Below are 21,155 nucleotides of genomic sequence, written 5' to 3' on the forward strand. Positions count from 1 at the left end.
TGTACCCAGTTAGGGTATTCTAGACAGTGCTGACACCTTGAAAATTAAGCTTATTCCAAGCTTTGCATTTCCTAGTGATCCTGCTTTCTGCTGCTTCAAGTTTCTAGAGAGTTTTCATTTCTTTCACCTTATATTTTTCCTCTCCAATTTAAATAATTTCCAGAATGACTGAAACATTTGAAGTTAAAGTCAAATGACTTCTCTGAACAGCTTTGGGGTACACACTTGCAAATTTGGCAAAGAGGTACTTCTAACTGTCCCTTAAAAACACATGCTTCTGATTTTAAAAATTCAGAAGCTTTGGAGGCAAATTATTAAAACAGAGGTTCATACATCATAGAGATGTATGAACAACAGCAACTACCTTTCTTTTCATGGAACTATTAAGTGTCACCATTCCAACTCCAAACTGGGGAGACAAACTCCTAAATGGAAGCAGACCCTAACGTGGCAGACCAGAGGGCCATGGACCTGCTGGCAGTCCTCAGCAGGACAGGAATAGGAGGAGTCACTATTTATTTCACTGCACAGCAGCTCTTCATGGCAGAAGGAAGACAGCACGCCTTCAGCTAGCATAATGAGGATGCTTGCACCATGCAGCTCGAGGCAAGCATCAGCTAACTATTCATTGCTCTGCAACAAAGTAGCTCCCCAAAGTAAACACAGTTTAACAGGACATGTGGTTAGATTTTTTTTCTCTTCCTTCTCCTTTTTTAAATTCACATTCAACTAACACTTTCTTCACTGCTTAACAAGATATTGTCTCTCTAAAGCAAAGGCAGCCTCTGAGGTGAAAGCATGCAGGCTACCTGTGGGATGCGTGCAGACAGTAACAGGAACCGGTGGCAATGTGACAGAGCAGCAGAAAAGCATCCAGCATGTAACTTTACAAAATTTGAGTACGTGTTTCCTACTCCTACATCAAGTGTGTAAGATGTGCTTACAACTCCTGGATTTTAAGGTGTATTAAGCTGGAGATCACACTGACAGGTAGTGTCTTTCTGTAGCCATACAGCATATGGATAAGTCAATTCAAGCAGCTTTCTAAGGTCAGGGAAAATAGCAAAAGCAGGGTAAAAACAGGTATGTCCAATGGGGATAAGCAATTTCAGTGTTAATTTGGAAGGAACCCTTTCTTTCAGGGTTCAAAACTAACCACAGCTGTAGCAAGGCCTTCTTCCATAACTCAGCAGAGTGCATATAAACTGTTTTGAACTGCAGCTACAGTAAGTAAACTCTTGTTTGATTTAGTATCCTCCAAAATAAATTCCTGGAGTTCCTCTTTTACCTGTTTTTCTTTATTCTACTACTCACTTTCTGTTAGGATTATGAAATACAACATGGGATGGATGTATCACCGAATTTCACATATGTAGCCATATTTTTTTTTTCTGAAGAGAATCCAAGGTCCACTCAGGGGAGAAGAAGAAAAAAAAAGTTACCTCACAATAAAACTGGTAACAATTTATCCTGAAATAACTGCTGTGTTTAAGATCACTAGCAGTGGAAAACCCTCAGTCAAGACATCTGAGCCTTTGGAATTTTTTGCACAAGTTAAACTGGCAAGTCTTGTGTTAGAGCTTTGAGGCAAATTGGTTTTAGCTAAATTTATAACCCAGAGGTCTGATTCAATGCCAGGCTTCAAGACTTTAAACAAAAGAGGCAAAACAAATGCTTTGCTGCAGTTCCAAGAACATCTTTAAAGCGAGCAGTTTATTCTAGTGTTTGACTAATATTCGATACGCTGAGTAGTCTACTAAATTGCTGCTGGGAATGTGGTAGCCGTACGCATATGTAGAGGTGCCCAATGCTACCCATTTTATGATGTTTTTTCCTAACATCTTTTCCAAAATACACTGCCATGATATTGCCATTATCTCCAGACAACTTTACTTAGAGATGTATTTTCAATGGGAACAGTTTCGAAAACAGGAAGAGAAGAAAGGAAGTAAGAAAAAGAGAAAAGGACTGTGGCTTTGTCCCTCAACATTTACTGGATTCCACTTCTTTGAATGAGTTTACCTCTGTCATGGTCAAAGGTCTGGAAGCTAGCTGGATTTTGGAGGTTTTAAGTTTCTGGCAAATTATAGCTAGAGATGTCTTTTTCCATTTCTGAAAATCCACCTAATAAAGGATTCAAAATTATTTATTGTCAAAATATCAACGATGTCTCACTCTTTCAGACAGACTTCAGGCTGAGAATTCCCAAAACCTGTGCTTCTGGCCCTTTCAGCTGCTCAGGTATTTGTACTTTTCTGACCATAGAGCTACAAGTGGTGGCAAATGGAGCAATTGCTCTATTTCAGGTAGGACAGACACTTTCCAGTCAACCTCAGCTGTCTTAGCTCCTAGAATAAGAAGCCCAAAAGCTCATCTGGTGCTTTTCCCTTGCACTTACATCTCTCTGTTGTTGCAATTTTTATGTTGAGATGTCACAGTCACCACCAGTAAGTCAAGTTTATCTCAATGCAGGTATGGCTAGGCACAGCACTTCCATAAAGACTGTATATGAAGGAGATAAAAGTAGCCATTTTTTCCACTTGTGCCCATTCTTCAAAAACAGGGTTCATCTTAAAGGTAGGAGGAGGAGGATCAGTTACACAACACAATAGAACATAAGCAGGTACAGGGCCTTTCACCCCAGCCAGTGACCGATACAAGCCCTAACCCAGTTGATACTAAGAGGGTTATTTTTGGTAAGTTAATTGCTGTTTTGACCCTACAACAATTTCAGTTCAGTTCCCCGTGGGAAAACTATTACCACCTGCAATCAGTCACGTGCAGCATGAGAATGCATCTTTTGTTCACTCACAGGTCTCATCAGGGCTCTCCAGCAGGTTGATAAGAAGCTTCACTGCCTCTGCTTTCTCTTACCTATCTAAAGGCTAACACTTCAATAATATTTCCAGCATAAAATCAACACACAGTTCATAACGCCAGGAGTTCTCCAAGGACAACTATTTAACTTAATGGCCTTTGATCTAAAATGCAACCACTTCAGAGCATTCATCACACCTAAATAAGCCCTTGCAACCATCTTGCCTCTGCTCCCTGTCTTTTCACCAGAGAGATCTAAATGACAAGTTATTGGTAGAAAGCTGGTGAAAGAAACTTAGAGAAAGGCAGCCATGTTTTCTAACAATCAGTCAAATTAACCCATAGGAATCATAAGAGGCTGCCTGCAACACAATAACCATCACTCACTCACAGGGGCAATATATACGCTATAATTTACAGTTAGAGGGGAAGAACAGCACTTAAAAAATAATAATAAAAAGCCAATGGAGTCAGCACCAGAAAGATACAACTGCTTCCTTTGAAAAGGGGAAAAAGAGAAAGTATTTTATAGCAGGACTACTGTGAAGATAACGGTCTTTATTTCTCCTTTGTCAAATAGTAAGGCCTTAAAAAAATCTTTCATGGTTTAGAAGTCTAAACATCTTTCAAAATTGTCACAAAGCAGATGAGATATCAGGTAATAGCATGGTCAAAAACTCCATTTTCAGATATTTTGTGAAAACTTTTTCTCACAAAAAAGTATTTTAGAAGCCTCTTGTTAAATGAAAACTCATGAATAACAATATCATACAAAAGGACAATTTCTAAGCCAGCTGTATAAACTCACCACAATTTCAAAGTTATCAAGTTACTCAGGATTCATACCAGCAGAACTGAATTTTGCCCTAAGGTATTTCAGGAGTATGGAACAACTCTCCTTACAGCATATCAGTTTTGCACATCAGATCATTGATGTGCACGGATGTGTGATGTCCTTATAGGAAATTAGAGGGATCTCTTTATTCCCTATTTTGCTACTAATTCTACCCTACTGTTAAAAATGTGTCAGTGTCAAGCTTTCACAAGGGCCTATTTCCTAACCCTCGTATACAGGAGACCAGGAGGAGGACTAAATAATTAGCACCACAATCCTTGAACCCCTTGTATAAAAAGCTATCAAATGCAAGGTTTCTATTGCACTTCCCTTTAATCACATATAGGTTTTTGTTTTGTTTTTAAATAATTGAGCTCCAAATGAAATGTTCAGCACAGTCACTTCATTATAAAATCTATAGTAACTACTCTAAGTGTTTGGTCACTTCATCAGGAGGAAAACCAGAGTTAATTCTAATCTGATATTCAACTTTTGAGCTATCCAAATAAGTGACAAAAAAAAAAAAAAAAAAAAAACACCCAGCAGCTTCCTTCGGGCACCTTCTCAGATGCTCATTTCATGCATTGTTTAATGTTGAGTTTTGTTTAAGAATTTTGATGTTTGCCACCTACCTAAGAAATCTGCTAAAAGCTTCGTTAAAATGTATGTTCCAGTGGCCCTGATGGTCAAATGGCACTCTGAGCTTTCCTCATGCACTGCAGAGGGGGATTTTCAATTAGTGGCTGACAAAGCATTTTGTCAAAGGTTATCATTAACCTCTCCCAGCTCAGTTTCTCTTCCAACTCTAATTGTAAACCCAAGCTCCTGCACCTGCCACCCTTACTCAGAACTAATGCTATCAAAACCTTGATGTTTGATTACTCACTAGTTGTAATGGCAAATGCATACCTGAAAATAATTAGTAAGGGATTTTAGAAGTTATCTCCTTGACTTCACTTTTCATGAGTGCTGCAATAGAAGCTGGATTCTTGGGGCCTCCTAACTATCATGGCATTAGGAAGAACATTTTGCCTCATAACGCCAGTCTTACGCTGAAAGCAGATTATAGACCAGGAGATCTGGATTTTCTTTTGGCTCTCCCAAAGAATTTCTGTCCAGCACCTAGCAAGCACCTGGCAAGATCTTGGTGTTGCCAGTTCCACTTCTGCAAGATATATATCACAGACAAGTAGAAGAATAATTAAAACTATGAAGTACTGCCAGCCTGTCAGCGCTTTACTATAACGCAATGGTCAGACTTGAATAAGCTAGCCACCAAGCAGACTAAAAGGAGCACTGGTGATTTAAAAGTCTGACCTGTTGAGCTTGATTTCCCAAAATACAGCACAGTACTTCACTGTTTCTGCAGTCAGGGTTCAGTCCCCTTCTGTGGTTTCACTGATACAAACTCTTTTGTTCTAGTGAAGCATCAAGACAGAGTTTCAAACTAAGCAATGTGATTAGTCATCTGAGCTTGATCTTTGTTTTTTCAAAGGAATCAAGTAAGCAGGACTGATACCTGCAATGCACTGATCAAGAAGGCAAGGCTCTACAGGCAGCATATATGGTTCAGACACAATTCTAGCTCTCATGAAAGCTAAAGAAGAGAGCTAAAAGATTTATGGTATTATTAGCAAAGCTTCTCAACTTTCAAGCTTACACTTTGCATGAAATACTAGGAGCTAAGCAATGCTGATACAACATACTGATGACTTGCAGATGAAGGTTTGGCAACATTTGTGGTCACACTTTGAAGATTGCCTTAGATTTCTTTCCAGGAACTTCAGGTTCCCAAAATCTGGAGAAAAGTCCTGGAGATTTACCTGAAAGGTATTTGTTGCTTGATATTCTAATATACCACCTACAGTATTTCAGAACAATCAGGAGATAACAAGAAGCCGCAAGAAACGCTGAAGACTTTAAAGCACTCAGTAAGCTATGAACAATAGTCTAGAGGCCTTCTATAGGTGCATATAGAACTGCTTTTTATGGAGAAACTCCTTTCTGCTGCAAGTTCTAGTTAGTTAGGAAATAATTTGGATTTTAAAAAGTGCAAAGAAGTTATACATTAGTTTCAAAAAATCAATAATTGCTTCTTGGCTATAAATAACTGGACAACTAAAGATTGTTTTTGCACAGTTTGGTAAGATTGTTGTTTGCACAACAGCTGGAATCCGAGTACATCATAACAGCTACTCGAGAAATATAAATATACAAAATCCACTTTGACTTTATTGGCATAGGCCCTCCAGTGTGCAGGATTTGGAAACATACTTATCTCTTTCTTAACCCTAGCATTACTGTCATACTTTTTTCCTTTACGAAAAAAGGACATAAATAGTCAAGGAGAAAGGGAAAAAAAAAAGACAGAGAGAGAAACTGCTTACAGTTTTCATTATATATTGTGCCTTCTTCACAGCATTTGGAATATAATAGATTGAGATAAAATTTAGGGTGGGAAACCACAAAGGTAGATTGTTAGTACTGTATATAAGCAGAGCGCTAAATTCCCAGATTATGCTCACAAAAATATCCTTAAGCCCCACACTTCAACCATTTCAAGTAGATTTTAGCAGAGAGAGTTTGAAGTTTGAAGCTGCTATAAATACAATAGTTCTTTAATACATTGCCTCTATATTCTCTATGCCTTCATGTTGCTCCTTGTGCTGGTGTGGTCATCCTCCACGCTCATCCCCCAGATCACATTCATTCTATGAAACAAGTGAATGTTTGCTACCTCAGTTACAACTATTCAATTGCCTTTGGACAGTGCTTCCCATATTTTGAAAATATCAGGTTACCCTCACCCTCTAAGGCATTAGAGACTGCTATTAACTAAGGCTAACTGATGTCTTATGATTTTTTTTTTCTTTTTGGCGAAGTCAGTAATATTTACAGAGGGGTAGGATTAGTCCTATCAAGGATCCTGGCCTGTGCTGCATTTCTAGATCTCAGCTATGTTAGACAATCCCTACAGCTTACTGATGCTACTACTGAATTGGACAGTCATTTCTTATTAGCAAAATGCTGCACTGAGCTCTGCTTGTCTGTCCTAAAGCCTAGTATTTAGAAGGATAACAGCCAGAATCATTCTGTGCCCTTTGTTCCTCTACATGAAAGCTATTCATTAGACTCTGACTCTGCAGAGTAGTTAAACCCAAACAAAATAAGCTATAATAATTGCACTGTGGCAACAAGCAGCCATGAAATAACGAGACTGCAGAGCCTACTGTCCCTGCAGGACCTTTATTCACCTTTTTTTTTTTTTTTTAATCCAGCTAGAAGATTCGGTTACTTAGCAATGTGGGAGCCATGAATCTGACTGCTCTCACAGCAAAAGATAAAGAAAGATTAGGACAAATATCTAAAAACATATCATCACCAGAAAGCAGATTTGGGTAGATAATAGCAACTGTTTATTAGTAAGTTTGATCTGTCACTCCATTTTAATTTTGTGACTTACATTGGGAAAAAGCATGAGCACATAACATATCTTATTAAACTCCAGTTAGCAATCTTGTAGAGCAGACTTGAAGCACATTCCTAATCTCAAAGGCAAACCCCTTGAACCTCTTTTAATGGGGAAGCAACAAGTCCAAAGATCCCTCTTAAATCTACCTCCCACCAGCCAGAGAAGAGTGCAAGACACAGAAGCCTGACAAACCTCATCTGAGGGTTCTAGGCACGATGTGTGCCTGAGGCTAATTTGGCCCACACTTGGTCCTCCTCCTTTCCTTCCTGCTAGCACATCAGTTCTCACTTGCTGGGGTTTCTCCAAGGAGACCACTTGATGAGCCAGACTGGGTTCCAGTGCACTTCCCCTCCCCCCTGCCTTAAAAATTTTCACTCTTCCCATTTTGAAGTTTTAATATATATAGTTCTTCATGAACTATTCCTTTTGCACAAAAGGTGGATGTAACCAAATCACATGAATATAGAATGAACCTGTCTTTGTTCTACAAGAGTTTCAATTTTCCAACTGAAAGGTTTTAGAGCACAGGAAAAGATTAATCACACAATCCTGGAAACCCAGTCTTAATTAGAAAGTGTGAATTTCATGTGGCGTTTTCATAAAGACTCTCTTTACATCTTTCCCAGGGTATGTTCAATTGTTTGTTATAAACACTTTCCTGTGGACTCTGTTTTTTAAAGTATGAAGCAGTAAAACCTGTTGCAAGTGAACATCAGAGGGAGCAGTAAACATTTCTCTGATAGGTGTTTTTTAAATTGGAGATGAAACAAAAATATGCAAGAAATCTTGGGGAAAAGCTTGGAAATGATTCTTGCGGGCAGCATCTACAAACCACAATGTATTGCTAACGCAGGCAAATTCCCCACCAACATGGGGAATAAAGAGCAAGCAAGTGCTGGGGCATACAGAGGCATGAATGATGCAAATTTATCTGTGCTAGGCACACATACCTGTACGCCACTTCAAAACACCACCACAAGGGGCTTTATAAAGTCTTTGGAGACTACGAAGCATGCACAGAAAATGCTATCTGCATTTAGATAGATTAGGTGGAACTGAAAATACACCCAACATTGAAAAAAGATGTAGAATGCAATGAGAAAAAAAGGAGCTCTTCAGTGGAAGAGAGAAAACAGAAAAAGAATATAGTTGAGATGCATAGGAAAAGAGGAAATGAAGGATTTATGTACCAACACGTCAGCATTGATCAAACAATTACAGAGTGATCTTAAGTACTGCTCTATTAGCCTGCTAAAGCCAGTTAAGGATGCTTACAAGAATGAGAACAGAGGCATGGCAAAAGCCATAAGAAAACGAAAAGGCCATGAAGCATGTTTGCTGCCCACTAATACTTGCTCAAAACAAAAATTCCCTAAAAACCCAAACTGAAAAAAATCTACCACAACACCCCACAAAAACAACAGTTTCATTCTACAGTAGTATCTATTTATTTTACATTCCACAGTAGTAGGGTATTGGCCACCAAAACCCAGAAAGCCGCAAGTGCCCTGGCTTAACTGCATACCCTGGGGGCTCCACTTCCCTGATAAAGGGCCAGAAATGTTCTTACCAGATCTGCTAGGCATCTGGATGTAGCTGGCTTCCCAGACTGCTGAAGTTGAGTAGTGGCCTACATGGCTATGAAACTTAGCCTGCTGACTTGGACCCTGCTAAAGCTTGGTTCTCTATCCCATGCTGAATGCGGATACACAGGGCCTATCAGTCCCAACTACAACGGGGTCCCTGCAAGCACGTGCTGAGGAGGTGGATGTGCGCAAGCGGGCAAGAGACCAAGTTAAGCTTTAGTGGATGGCTGCTTGGCAGGCAATTCAATGCCTGCCTGGGGAATGTTAGTCAAAATCCACCATGTCATGAAGCTTTTAATTTAATGAAAACATTTTTCATTCCTCATGGAGGAGCAAAGACTCTAATCGCTGTTACTCAGCATGTCTGCTCTGTGAAACTGTCATATGAGATCTGCTGACACGGTGATGAACTGAACTTTTACTAATTCCAGGTGTTCCTACAGAGGTCAGCACTTGATGCTGGTGCAGAACAGTGCACTCTTATGAGCATCACTGATGCCCTGTTGCTTGGTTAACTTTCTATAAGCTCCCATCAAAAAACCTTTATTTAGAAACCAGTATACCTTTATATTCTTGGCTGAATAAGCAATAGTGGCAACTGGAAATGGAAACATGCAAGATAGAGAAGGTCCTACCACAAGAATGAGTAATCCTTGTATAAGATGTTTCCAGTCCACAACCTTGAACTAACACGGCCGGTCATTGTGTGCACTGTTTGCTCACAGCCAAGCGCACAAACTTGGCATGAAAGAAAGGAATCTTGAAGAATGATGAAGGAAAATCTAGAGTTCTGGGTATTTGGTGTGTCTGTAATTCTGGGTCCTGTCATGCCAAGCATTTACCATGGCTGATGCGCCATGCTCCGAATCTGCACCATCTGCTGCTCATTATCTGAGAGAGGCAGCAACATGCCATCTCTCCGCTAGCTCATTAGCTGACGAAAGCCTTATTTGGTGCTCGCATTATTCTTTCTGCAATAATTTAACACAAAGATACAGAAAAGAGCAAAGAAAAAGAGGAAAAAAGATGAGGACATTATGAGCTTACTAAGAACATCATCCTGCTCCTAAATCTCAAAGAGAGAATGCTTGTGTCTATGGGAAGTATGTTTTGGCCCTGAAGGAAGGCATCGGCAGATATAAATGAACACATTAAGGATAATCTGTTTACTTCAAAATAGTTTGAAACATGCACACGCACACACTTTTAAATTCCTTTTCTTTAGGTTCTTTATTTTTTGTAATTTTGGATCTTCCATTTGTGCTAAGAGACTGTGGATATCAGGTGGCTAACTGTATACAGCTACAATCTCTACAGCAAAGTCTGGTAAAAATTCTGCACTGACCATGAGCAGCCTGAGCATCCCTTACAAATCATCTACATAGCCAGAGAGCAGAAGTAGCAGTGAAAAGCACACTAACACTGCAAAGAAAACTGCATAACATAATTGAGTGCACAGGCTGATTAACAGGCTGTGAACCTTCAGAGCCAGGGGAAGGAACTACAAACGGGTTCTCTATTTCAGGAGATGGACTAAAGATGGTAGGTTACTCAAACTATCAAGAATTGGAAATACTCATGAAACATTTACACTGCTACGGCCAATTAATTTCTTTTCAAGCTGAATTAGTGGTTGGGAGGAAAAAAACAATGAGATCCTCTGCTTCTAGGAGAAACAGTTCACAGACAGTTCACTGTCTCAGGTTCCCGCCTCCCTCTTATGCCTTTTCCTATCCCTCCTTCCCAAAGCAAAACACGGTAAATTTTTTTATGTTGCCACATCACAAAAGACAAACCTATATGAAGGGTTCTCTGCAGCACATGACATGTTAAAGTGATCACCAGTCAGGGCAAAGGGAAAGCAAGGAATAGGACAGATGGTACGAATTCTGGTAAATGTGGAAGATGGAGGGGCAAAAAAAAAGAAAACACAAAAGAAAACAACGCTGTTAACATAGAAGGCCCTGCAAAGCAGGAGTCAGAAAAGAATGGGGGGCGGGCAGGGAGAAGAGGGGAAGAAAAAAAAAAAAAGAAAAGAGAGAACAGACTGAAAAGATATATCATGAAAAGACAAGTAGAAGGTAATCCTGCTTTAATTCCTTCTTCGCATCTCACTTCTTTGTACTTGCAAGGAAGTCAGATGCAGTGGGTGGTATACAATGCTAAGCTGACCTCAAGTTTCCCAGAACACAGAGCAGCAATTTTCACACATGGGCTGCACAAAATGAGAACCAGAACTTGAGTTGCAAGCTTTTATATTCAGAGTGGCACAGACATGGTGATGTTCTACTGAAATGGAACTGATCAAAATGTTCCTGGACATCCACATTTAACTACAGGGCAACACACAAAGGAGAAAGAGCCTTTGCACCTGACAGCACACACGTGTGCAAAACATACCAAAACACAGTACTCATTTCACAGAAGTGAGAGTCTGCAGCACAGTCTGAATCCTGCAACCAAAATCTTATTCACACATGCTTTAAAGCAAGGCTAAAGTCTTTAAATGCACACTGGCTATTCGATGAGGAGTCACAGACAAAGGAGCTTAAAGCTCGGCTCAAGCTAGTAACACACTGGGCACTTGGCCATCTCATGCTGCTACTGCAACTCTTTGTCTGAACTATCAACAGCTCAGCTAATGCAAAGCAACATCCCAGTGAAAAACAAAGGACTTCAATTGTGCTGCAAGACAGGTTTAATAAGTAGAGCCCTATTCTGACGGAGACAAAGTCAGGCCTCGAAATTACGAAATAAAGATTTTAAATGAATTCACAAATGTGTGTGCACACACATATATATATACACACACAGACATGTACAAACATACACATACATATATACATATATATACCCACACACATATATATAAAAACCACACACACCCCTCGTTCTATGATGCTAAAATGATTCTTTCAAGTATTGCTGTCCTCTGCAGAGTTACTGTGACACAAGTAACAATACCCACACTGCTGCAACAGGACAACCAGAGATGATGCACGCTTACACATCTTGAATATCAGCAACTGTTTCTGCTGAAAAGTCATCTGCTGCTTCTGAGGTGAGGAAGAATAATTCTTGGATCCCTACATCTGCCCTTTCTCCAACCCAAACGTACACACATTAGGGCCAGAGTTGAATATTAATCAGATTGCATATTTTTAAAAATAAGTTTAACTTGCACCTTGGGACTGGAAATTGCTTACATATTAAGAAAAATAAATGTTCACAATGAAGCTATTCGAACTGGTACAGGTGCCCAGGAAGTTGTGGTTCCATCCTTGGAGAGACTCTTTAAAACCAAATTCAGACATTTAAGTCCTTTTTTTTTTTTTTTTTTTTTTTGGTCCCTTTCTAATGTAAGACGACATTACATTGGTCTGCATGGTGACAGATGCAACAGCATCCATAGGAAACAGTCCAATTTCAAAATTCATCAAAAGAGCAAAACAAGCTATGTTTTAGCTACACACACTGTATGTATATACCTACATACATTAAAAGTGACAGAACTTTCCCTTTAAACCAAGTACTTAGCAGGATTCAAAATGGAGCATTTCATGGTTTATAAGAATCATACATCACTGAGACAGTAGAACAACTTCCAGAATGCAGAGTCAACAAGTAACAATGCAAAAGGAGCCTTCCCAATCCCCTTTATACTTCCCCAGCTTTCTGTCCCAGTGAAAATTCTCTCCTCCCTGCCCTCACCTGCCAGGAAAAGAGGACCTTGGTAAAGGGAATCATTTCCCTTGGAGATGAGAAATGATTCGCAAGACAGGAATGCATGTGGCATGCCCCTGAATGTGGCACAGACTGTGGCTGCACAAGCCCATTCAGCATCCCCTCAGCACAAGGGCTACAATATTAGAGAAGGTCCTTGGCAGCGTTCATCAAGTTAAAAGCTATTAACTAATAGTGAGACGCAAAACAGGCAGCTCTGGATTCTCTCTGGATATGCTATAGAACCTTGTTTACATGGAATTTTTTCTTTTTCTTGGGGTGGGGCGTGAGGAGATGGGGTCAGGGAAAGGTAGACTTAATTGAGTGCTATCTTTATGCTGTTCTACTGGCTTATGTGACCTGCTAATAGAAGGCAAGCACAAGATATGAATACAAATGCCTTGCTTTCCCTGTTGTCTTTTTTTCCATGCTAATTTTACATTTATGAAGGTGATCAGTTAGCCAATAGATGTATAGAAATAGGAAAGAACAGTCTGATTATCTCTATTAAAAGGACTTCATTCAAAAAAACCCCGTTAGCTCATCATATAGACTGGATTTAAAAACACAACCAATAGGACAACTCTGTACAAAGCAAAATTCACAGTTGCAGCATAACCTAGATCAGTAAGGCTTCAAGTCTGTCTTAAAAAATAGCAATTTTTATGAACTGCAGTTTTGTAACTATTTAAAATTTTATTGTCAGTTACTATGCAGTATTGCCTGCATTTCAAAGAATCCAATCAAAACTGATAACGAAGCTTTTGCACAGAATGTCATTGTGGTGCATTTTGCTATTACTGATTCATGAGCAAACGTCCAGCCCAGTTATACTTCATTAGCAGTCTCTATTTCTACCAGATGAAAAGAAATTCATGCAAGGCAGCAAACGACAGCTCTTATAAGAGGCAGCAAATGTCCACGGTTGTATCCTACAAACACCATTGGGGAGGGTGAGGTTAAAAGTGCCTTCATTCACCTAGCTTTAAGAAATGGAAAGGACACACCAAAAGCATGGACTAGAATTGTATTCAAAAGCTAGATAACAAGGAAGATGAGAATTATGCAGCTGTTGTCATGTCACTGAAAGATGCATGTTGAACTTCAATCACTCTTGTCAAAGTCCCCACTGACATCAATTCTGCTACAGTTTAAACAGACTTGCAACCATTGCAATAGTTTCCTCACTTCCTAAGGGGTTAAAATTTAAGTTGCTAAATAATTTAACTTCTTTTCAATGTTGCAACACAGGTCTGATACTTTATAGTCTTCATAAAATATCAGATATTTTATGCAGACCTTCTTAAGGGGGCCCAAAAGAAGTGGGGGAAAAAAAACTTGCTAGCTCAGAGAAGACTTATGTGGATTTCCACAGCATAATTACTTAAATCCTCCGATCTTAAAAGGATGGGAAACAGCAGGCAAAGAAGAGGCATAAAGGTAAAAACAAAAGAACAAGATTTTAAAAAACAAAACAAAAACAAACAAAAAACAACAACAACAAAACACATTTATCAAGATATAACCAACAGGACAATTCTGTAGAATTTCAGAAGAAGCTATTCCTTCTTTCTTCTACTCCATAAGGGAAGCTAGTAATATCTTGGAAACATCCTGGGAAAGGTAATCTTCTTATAGCATTCTAAAACATATACATAAAGGAGCAACGCTTGTTAAATGAAGAGTAACTTACTTATCCAGAAGTTCTAAGACATTTTAGAATCACATGGAATTTCTGAGGATTCCCCTGCAGCTCCCCAAAACAGCATTCTAAATCACAATGTTATACTGGAATGCCATCACAATTTTGTTCTCTAGCCATGCTGTGCAGTTTGGGAGGTTTCATGCTAAGTTTTCACACTACCAAAAGCCCAGTTAATGCAAGGAAAAAAAAAAAAAAAAAAAAAAAAAAAAAAAAAAAAAGGGGGACAAGATCACAAAGGAGACCCATATCAGACTTTTGAAGCTCTCTAAGACTGCGAATGCTGTAAGTAGGATTGAAGCAGGCAAACATTATTAGGCAATCCATTTGATCTATCCTCCAGAAAGTTATTATTTAAATTTCAAAGGGTTAAGAATTACAAACTGGCAGGACAGAACACAAGGAATAAGATGAAGTCAATGATTTTGAGGCAAAAGGAACTCTTTTCCAGAATCACAAATCTCAATAGTGGAAGTGAACTTGTAGCAGCAGGTAGCTATGATCTTTACCATATAGGCCAGTGTGCTGAAGCAGTATATTCAGCATATCACTTCGAGCACTATCCTTCCACTGGAAAATCCTAGGAAAGGTCTGACTCTAAACAGGGGTTTGCACCAAACAAAGCACCAAACCACAAACAGACCAATTTGAGGAACCTCACAGACCTGAAATCAGGTCTGTGAATCAGGTCAGATCAGAAAGGCTGTACATCATCTTTAACGAGAGCTACACTAAAAAACTGCCAGCAGCTTTGTTACTTAAATAATACACATTGCAGAACACACAATTAATGCTGCCTCGCCAACCCTCATCACAGTAGGCGTGTTACAGCAAGGGCAGTGGTCACTTACGGCATTCCTTCTCATCACTTTCATCAAAGCAATCTGGCAGCCCATCACACTGCCAGGCCCCTGGGATACAGCGCCCATTACTGCACATGAAGTTTCCAGGAATGTTGCATTCATTTGTGAAATTATTCCCTGGCAACAGTTGGCTCTCTGCAACAGAAAAGAGAAAAGGTTATGGGAGATTTTAAAAAAGACAGCAAAAGCAGTCACTGAGAAAGCTGTTGATCAGCAGATGAATCAATGTAAGACAAACCTATCCATTCTGGTTATTCTGACATTACTTACCAGTATCCCGGATGTGGCACTTGCTAGCACTTTTTTTTTCTTAAATCAATGTTTCACCTTTTTCCCACTCATATTATTTTTATGATTTTTTTACCATTTTATGATTTTTTTTCATGTTAATTTATTTCTAGGAACATACAGCTAACACTCTTTGTATCCTTAGGCCAAAGTAAAGTTTGTTAAAAAAAAAAAAAAAAAAAAACTCCTCCTTCAAAGGGTCTAAACACAATTAAAACAGACAAGGCTACAGGAATCTAGCTCCATACCCCTATGATTCTGTCAGTTCAATATTATGCTCACATTCGAATATTTACTTTTTACCTGAGGGCTGGAAACCAGGTAACATAGTAGCTAACTCATACAAGCTTTTCAACTCATTTTTAAATATAATATTGCTGGTCAAAATTAGAATTGAGTTTCCTGGTCCTGATCTAGTCCTCTGGCATACATCTATCCACTGGCAGGTAAGACAGCTGGCACATTAGAGAGGCTGTTAAGGAGAGGAGGTTTAGTAGTAGGACACCACATACCAAGAGAATAGCATAGCAGGAAACTGAACAGACTTGCCTTTGAGGCTGAACATACCTCTAACCAGCAATAGATCAATCTGTTGTGTTTCCAATTTTGTGTTACTTCTAAAACGCAGACACCACAAATGCAAACTTAAATGAAGGAAGATAATACACTTGAGTGACTTAGTAAGCAGAAGAAATTAATTCATCGGTTGGGCTTGGACAGTAAGAGCGGAATTGACATTCCTAAAGAGCAGCTCCAAAAATGGCATTTTGGCTCACTGAACTACAGGGAAACTGCACGAGCGCACCTTGTGAAGCAATCATCAGCCACACACACAAGGCCAGCTTAACACTCCTGCCACAGCGCCTCCAAGAAGGAAAGCAACAGCCTGCCAAAAGCAAGGGTGGGCTATGCAGCTGACAATTTAATGTCTTTTTGCTTTTGTCAGTTTAACTCAAACTCTATTTCAGTCTCTGTCTCACTGCTTTTCTGGTCAAGCAAGAGTGTTTTTCTCTCTCCACACTGCACTACAAAAAGGTTATGACATGAGGCACACTGGAAAAGGCTCAGCTATAGTCTAATCTAGTGCTGCCAACACTCAGGAAGGTGCCTGTGCTCAGCAGCTGCTTGGGGAAAGCTGTACCCAACTGTACTTCAGGCCCAACTACCTAAATCCAAATCAACAGTGAACATTATCTGTCCTTGGCTATTCCAGCAGTGAAAAACTGAACAAATACAACACTTCTAACAACAAACCCCAGGCTAGGGCCATCTCTTAAAGCATTGTTGCTGACACCAGGTTTTACAGTTTTATGTTCAACTGTTGAGTGTTTTTTTTATTTTTTTTTCTTTAAGAACAATGCTTGAACTAACTCAAGCCAGTCTGTCACAGACCTGCATCTGATATGCAATTACTGAGGCAAAAACACGACCCTCAGGCAGCGGTGCAGAAGGTAAATCTGCCAACCTTACACACTCTCCTATTATCACCCTGTGAGCTGTTTGCTAATAATGTGTATGTATGCAACTGGAGGAGAAAAATAAAAAAATAAATAAACCACCTATAGTAATAGTACGAACTAAAGTATGTCTTCACCAGCTTATGATATGATAGCTAGATATTCTTTTTCAGTAACAGTGTAGACAGCATGCCATGTTCTTAAGTTTATTTATAAAGCATCCAAGAGGTTCCAAAATATACATATACATATATATATATACACACACACGTATGTTAACCCTCTTTCCCCTTCCACCTAAAAAATAGGTTTCAAGTCAGCACAGTAGCTGTAGAAGACTCTTCCAGCACTTGTAAATTTTCTCTTGAAAACAGCTATTACAACAAAACTCAAATGTCCTGTCTAACAGTAAGTTTCTTACATAAAATTGAACTTTCAAGCATCACAAGAAAACCAAGAATTACCAACGCTTTTGTCCTCTCTCTCTTGAGATCTAAGCATCCAGGCAATATATTTAGTCAGAAACAACATAAAACAGATCTCATTCTTATTTGTGCTTTTGCTCTTTGCTACCTTCTTCTGACCCTCTTGCCCACATGTACCATCTAACCTACTCTGTTTCCATTAAGCTGGAGCTATTCAAAATCTTGCTGTTAAAACTTAAGTAAGATCTCTTCTAGACTAGGTGGCAAGTCGATAACTATAAAGGGGCTCCAGATCTCAGATGTACTTGTCTTAACTGTTTTCTTCCCTCTAGGCATGGGTATTTCTTTGAAAACAAGATAACTGGATTCATTTCCAAGGACTCTAAGACCTCCTGTGGAGAAAAACCAAAGCTCATCTCCTGTCAGATCCTGTCAGACTGCTGTATTTTGCCTGCAAAACTTTTGCAATGATCTCAAGGATTAACTAAAAAACTTAGACCAAATAAAGTCAATTAAGGATTTTTTTCCTTAATTTTCCTTGTTTCAAAAACCAAAACAGAACAAACCCCCAAAAGACAAGAACTGTCTCCTACAGTAAACAACTCCTTTAAATAAATGCTATACTTGTAGTCTCCTAAATTGAATGAACATTCCTGAGACAGATATTCACTTCCACTCCATTCCACCCAGCAAGATATTTGTTTATAGGACTTCCTTTGTCATACAACAAATTTATCCTTCACCTCTTTCTAAAGTAAGGATGTGTTATTAAACTTTTTTTTTTTTCTTTTCCCTTTTTTTTTTTTTTTTTTTTTTTTTAAACAAACAGGAAACAAAGATAGAGAGAGCCCTACACAAGCTTTGCTACAGAACTGGAACACTGCACTGTGACTCAGTCCTATTCCAAAGCAAAAGCTTTTTCTCTTAAAATATGACCTTCATCAGCTGCGATAAGAGTCATAGTCAATGCATTTACAAGTTTGCTATGCACATTACTCCATCTATAAAGAATCCTTTTGTGGATAAAGAACTGTCAAAACAATTGCACATATGAAACTGTTTAAATTACATAGCTCCTTCTGCTAACTTCTCTTTGGAAGTCTCCTTCAACCAACGCAAAACCCTCAAGGCCCACAAGGAAATCCTCAATCCAGTCCTCACCTCTCAACCCTCAGGAATGCAGCATCCCTGCCCACTTATGGAGAATACAGCCTGCTGCACAGCTCAGGGCTGCTCTGCACACACGCAGGTCAAGATGCAGTGTCACACACATGCAAGTGACAGATATAGGAAGGACCTAATTATATCATCCTGTCCATTTTTTTCTGGAGTATTGGAACAGTGTTTTATTAAGGTCCATAGAGATGTCAGATTTTGTGCAGCCAACTTGCTGTGCTGACTGTTGGCAGTGGCAGAAATTCCTTCAATCTTGCAGAACTGGCTTTTCAATAGCTGACATATTTACCCTGAAGCCTGACTAATTTTGAATCCAATCCAAATATGAGCTACATGGATGTGTTCAGTTAAGCAAAGGAAGAGTGAAAAGAGGGGAAAGTAGTATTCGATTTTCACTGTACATATTGCTCACTTTGAAAAGCATACCATCTGGGCTGAATGAAAAATAAATAAATTAATATAAACCCTCACATTTCCACTTTGAAGGGGACTGGGTAAGAAAAGTCAATCTGCTTTAGCAGCCACTTCCAAAGTAAATGTTGGCATTTAAATATTGAATACTTTGCTAAAAAAGAACCAGGGGAAAAGATAAATAAAAGGAAAAGCCACACATAGCACTTTACACTGTGTAAACAAAGCAAGTCAAGATATCCTTCAGCCTTTACCTGAAAGCACTCCAGAGAACAACGGACATGAGAGCATAGAGCACTACTGACACACTGCAGGAAGAGTAATCAGTAAGAGAACAGAGTCATTCCGCCCAAGGATTATTTGGGGGAAGAAATATTCATGTACATGTTCAGCACCATTATGAACATCATCAGTAATTTCAGCCTCTTTGCAAAAAGGTTACATTGCCAAGGATGAACCATGATCCAATTCTTGCCAAGCCTTTGACTTATCTTTGTAGAAATCCAGGGATCTTCACTGAATATTTCCAGTAGATCAGTGTTTATAGTTCTTAAAATGTGAAGAGCGACTTTGAGCCAAGCTAGCACATACCTGTGATGGTGAAGGAGTACCTACGATTACTCTCCTATCACATCCTTCACAGCATGCTACAGACCTGAATGGGGCTATAGCCTCTTTCTTTTTGGTTATCTTCTTGTCTGGGGTAAATTCACATTGGGCTTGATTACAGCATATCACAAATCTTTACTATACTGACATCTGCAACATGTGAAAACAAATAGGAGGAAGACAGATATTCAAATCCAAGTCAGCAGCTGGAATTTGCAGAAGGATGAGTGAGATTTCACAGGTGTGATATTTGTGAGTCTTTCAGTTACAAATTCATTTAACCTCCAAAAGTGCATATGGTGTTAGAGACGAGAACAAATGTTGGAAATAAGCCCTTATTATCCCCTGGTAAATGAGGTTTACGATCCTTTGCAACTACTGCAGTGTCTCTCTTTTTGTTTAGTGGAAACTTCTGAAGATTCATGGAAGAGAGTCAGTACACAAGCTCCCCAGCTTTTCTCCTTTGACTGTAATGGACTTTTCAGTAAATGGTTTTCTTTACTAAATTGTTTCCCCTCCTACCTGGCCTCGATTCCCCAAGATAACTTACAGGAGAAAATCAACTCAGACTAGGATTCCCAGACATGCACTCAAACCCTGAAACAAGATCAACATTCCAAATTTAGGATGGCTTTGCTTCTCCAAAACTCATCTGCATCTGTGTTTCCTTTCCCTCAGTGACTTTAAACAAACTAAGAAAGCAGTTACCATGCAATCAAGTAGAGCAGGAACTTATACAGCACCATCCACTCCAGAGAAAATTGTTATAATAATTTTACTTAATTATTTGGTTTTTGTATTTTCAGAAGGGCTTAACCATTATATACCTACCATTTAGATGGTAAGTTAATGCCATCCAGAATAAAAACCTAAAATAGAAAGCACATATTTCACCAAACAGCTGTCGTCTTCAGCTTACCAAGGAGTCACTGTTCTAATCATTTTGTCTTGTCCAGAGGTTATTTTTGATCTTCCAGAAGGGAAGATGATGCTTACTGATTAAAAAATGGCAATAGTGTAACGATCAAAAACAAGCATCCACCTCCAACACATATTCCACCCTAAAAACACAGAGTTCGGACAAAATCTACTCTTACAGAGGGTAGTTGATAAACAAGCTTTTCCAAGTCGACTTCATATTGAGGTTCTTCAGCATCTTAATTGGAGCATAGCTTAAAGCTAGCCATTCCATGACCCTTGCATTCCATGATAAGCAGTATGAGGAAAGAAACATCGGTTGCTGTGCAGTTGCCAAACAAGACTATAGGATCTTGTTATTTATTGAAGCAATACACACAGTTAGCCAAGAGATGCAAGAAAAGGTATTATCAACAGATACTATGTCTTGGAATGCTTCTAGTTACTGCTACATCAGGAAAAGCTTGTATTTTAGATTTCTGTATGGCACAGAGCTCAATTATTCATAGGTTATTAGGGGTTTCAAATAGTACTCAGTGACTACCATTGGCTTAAGCCTTTTGGTCTTCTAGAATACACTGCCTTTAGCACATTGCTTTGATTCATGGGATATTGGCATTTTTTCCCTCAAAATCCCACCTATTGATCTATCAGCACCAAACACTATAGCCTTAACAGCATTAACTCTTGGCTGTTTACTTAGCAGAAGGAGCCACTGCAAGGTGACACAGTTCTGCATTCAGATTATTTAGAAGCTCAGCTTCAGCATCAGAAAACAAGTCATCCTTCCAGGCTGTGAGACTGATCTGCCCTTTCCTGAAGCAGCTGCAGCTTCCCTGTAACGACTAGTACCAAGAGCTTGGCTTACACCCT

The 21,155-nt window shown here is 39.2% G+C and overlaps 1 protein-coding gene and 1 long non-coding RNA gene across 2 annotated transcripts in view; one reads left to right on the forward strand and one right to left on the reverse strand.

Annotated features, from left to right (window-relative positions):
* Positions 1-21,155, forward strand: part of LOC148594501 (uncharacterized) — a 427,754-nt gene that overhangs the window by 105,083 nt on the left and 301,516 nt on the right. The gene's annotated exons all lie outside the window — the stretch shown is intronic.
* Positions 1-21,155, reverse strand: part of LDLRAD3 (low density lipoprotein receptor class A domain containing 3) — a 96,115-nt gene that overhangs the window by 51,267 nt on the left and 23,693 nt on the right. Inside the window, exon 2 of the mRNA XM_088525762.1 lies at positions 14,987-15,133. Coding sequence (XP_088381888.1) covers positions 14,987-15,133 — 147 coding nt within the window. The remainder of the gene's footprint in view (positions 1-14,986; positions 15,134-21,155) is intronic.

Source organism: Tinamus guttatus, unplaced genomic scaffold (genome assembly GCF_059628265.1).
Source record: "Tinamus guttatus ecotype Peru unplaced genomic scaffold, ASM5962826v1 Tinamus_guttatus_pri_ptg000240l, whole genome shotgun sequence".
NCBI lineage: Eukaryota > Metazoa > Chordata > Aves > Tinamiformes > Tinamidae > Tinamus > Tinamus guttatus.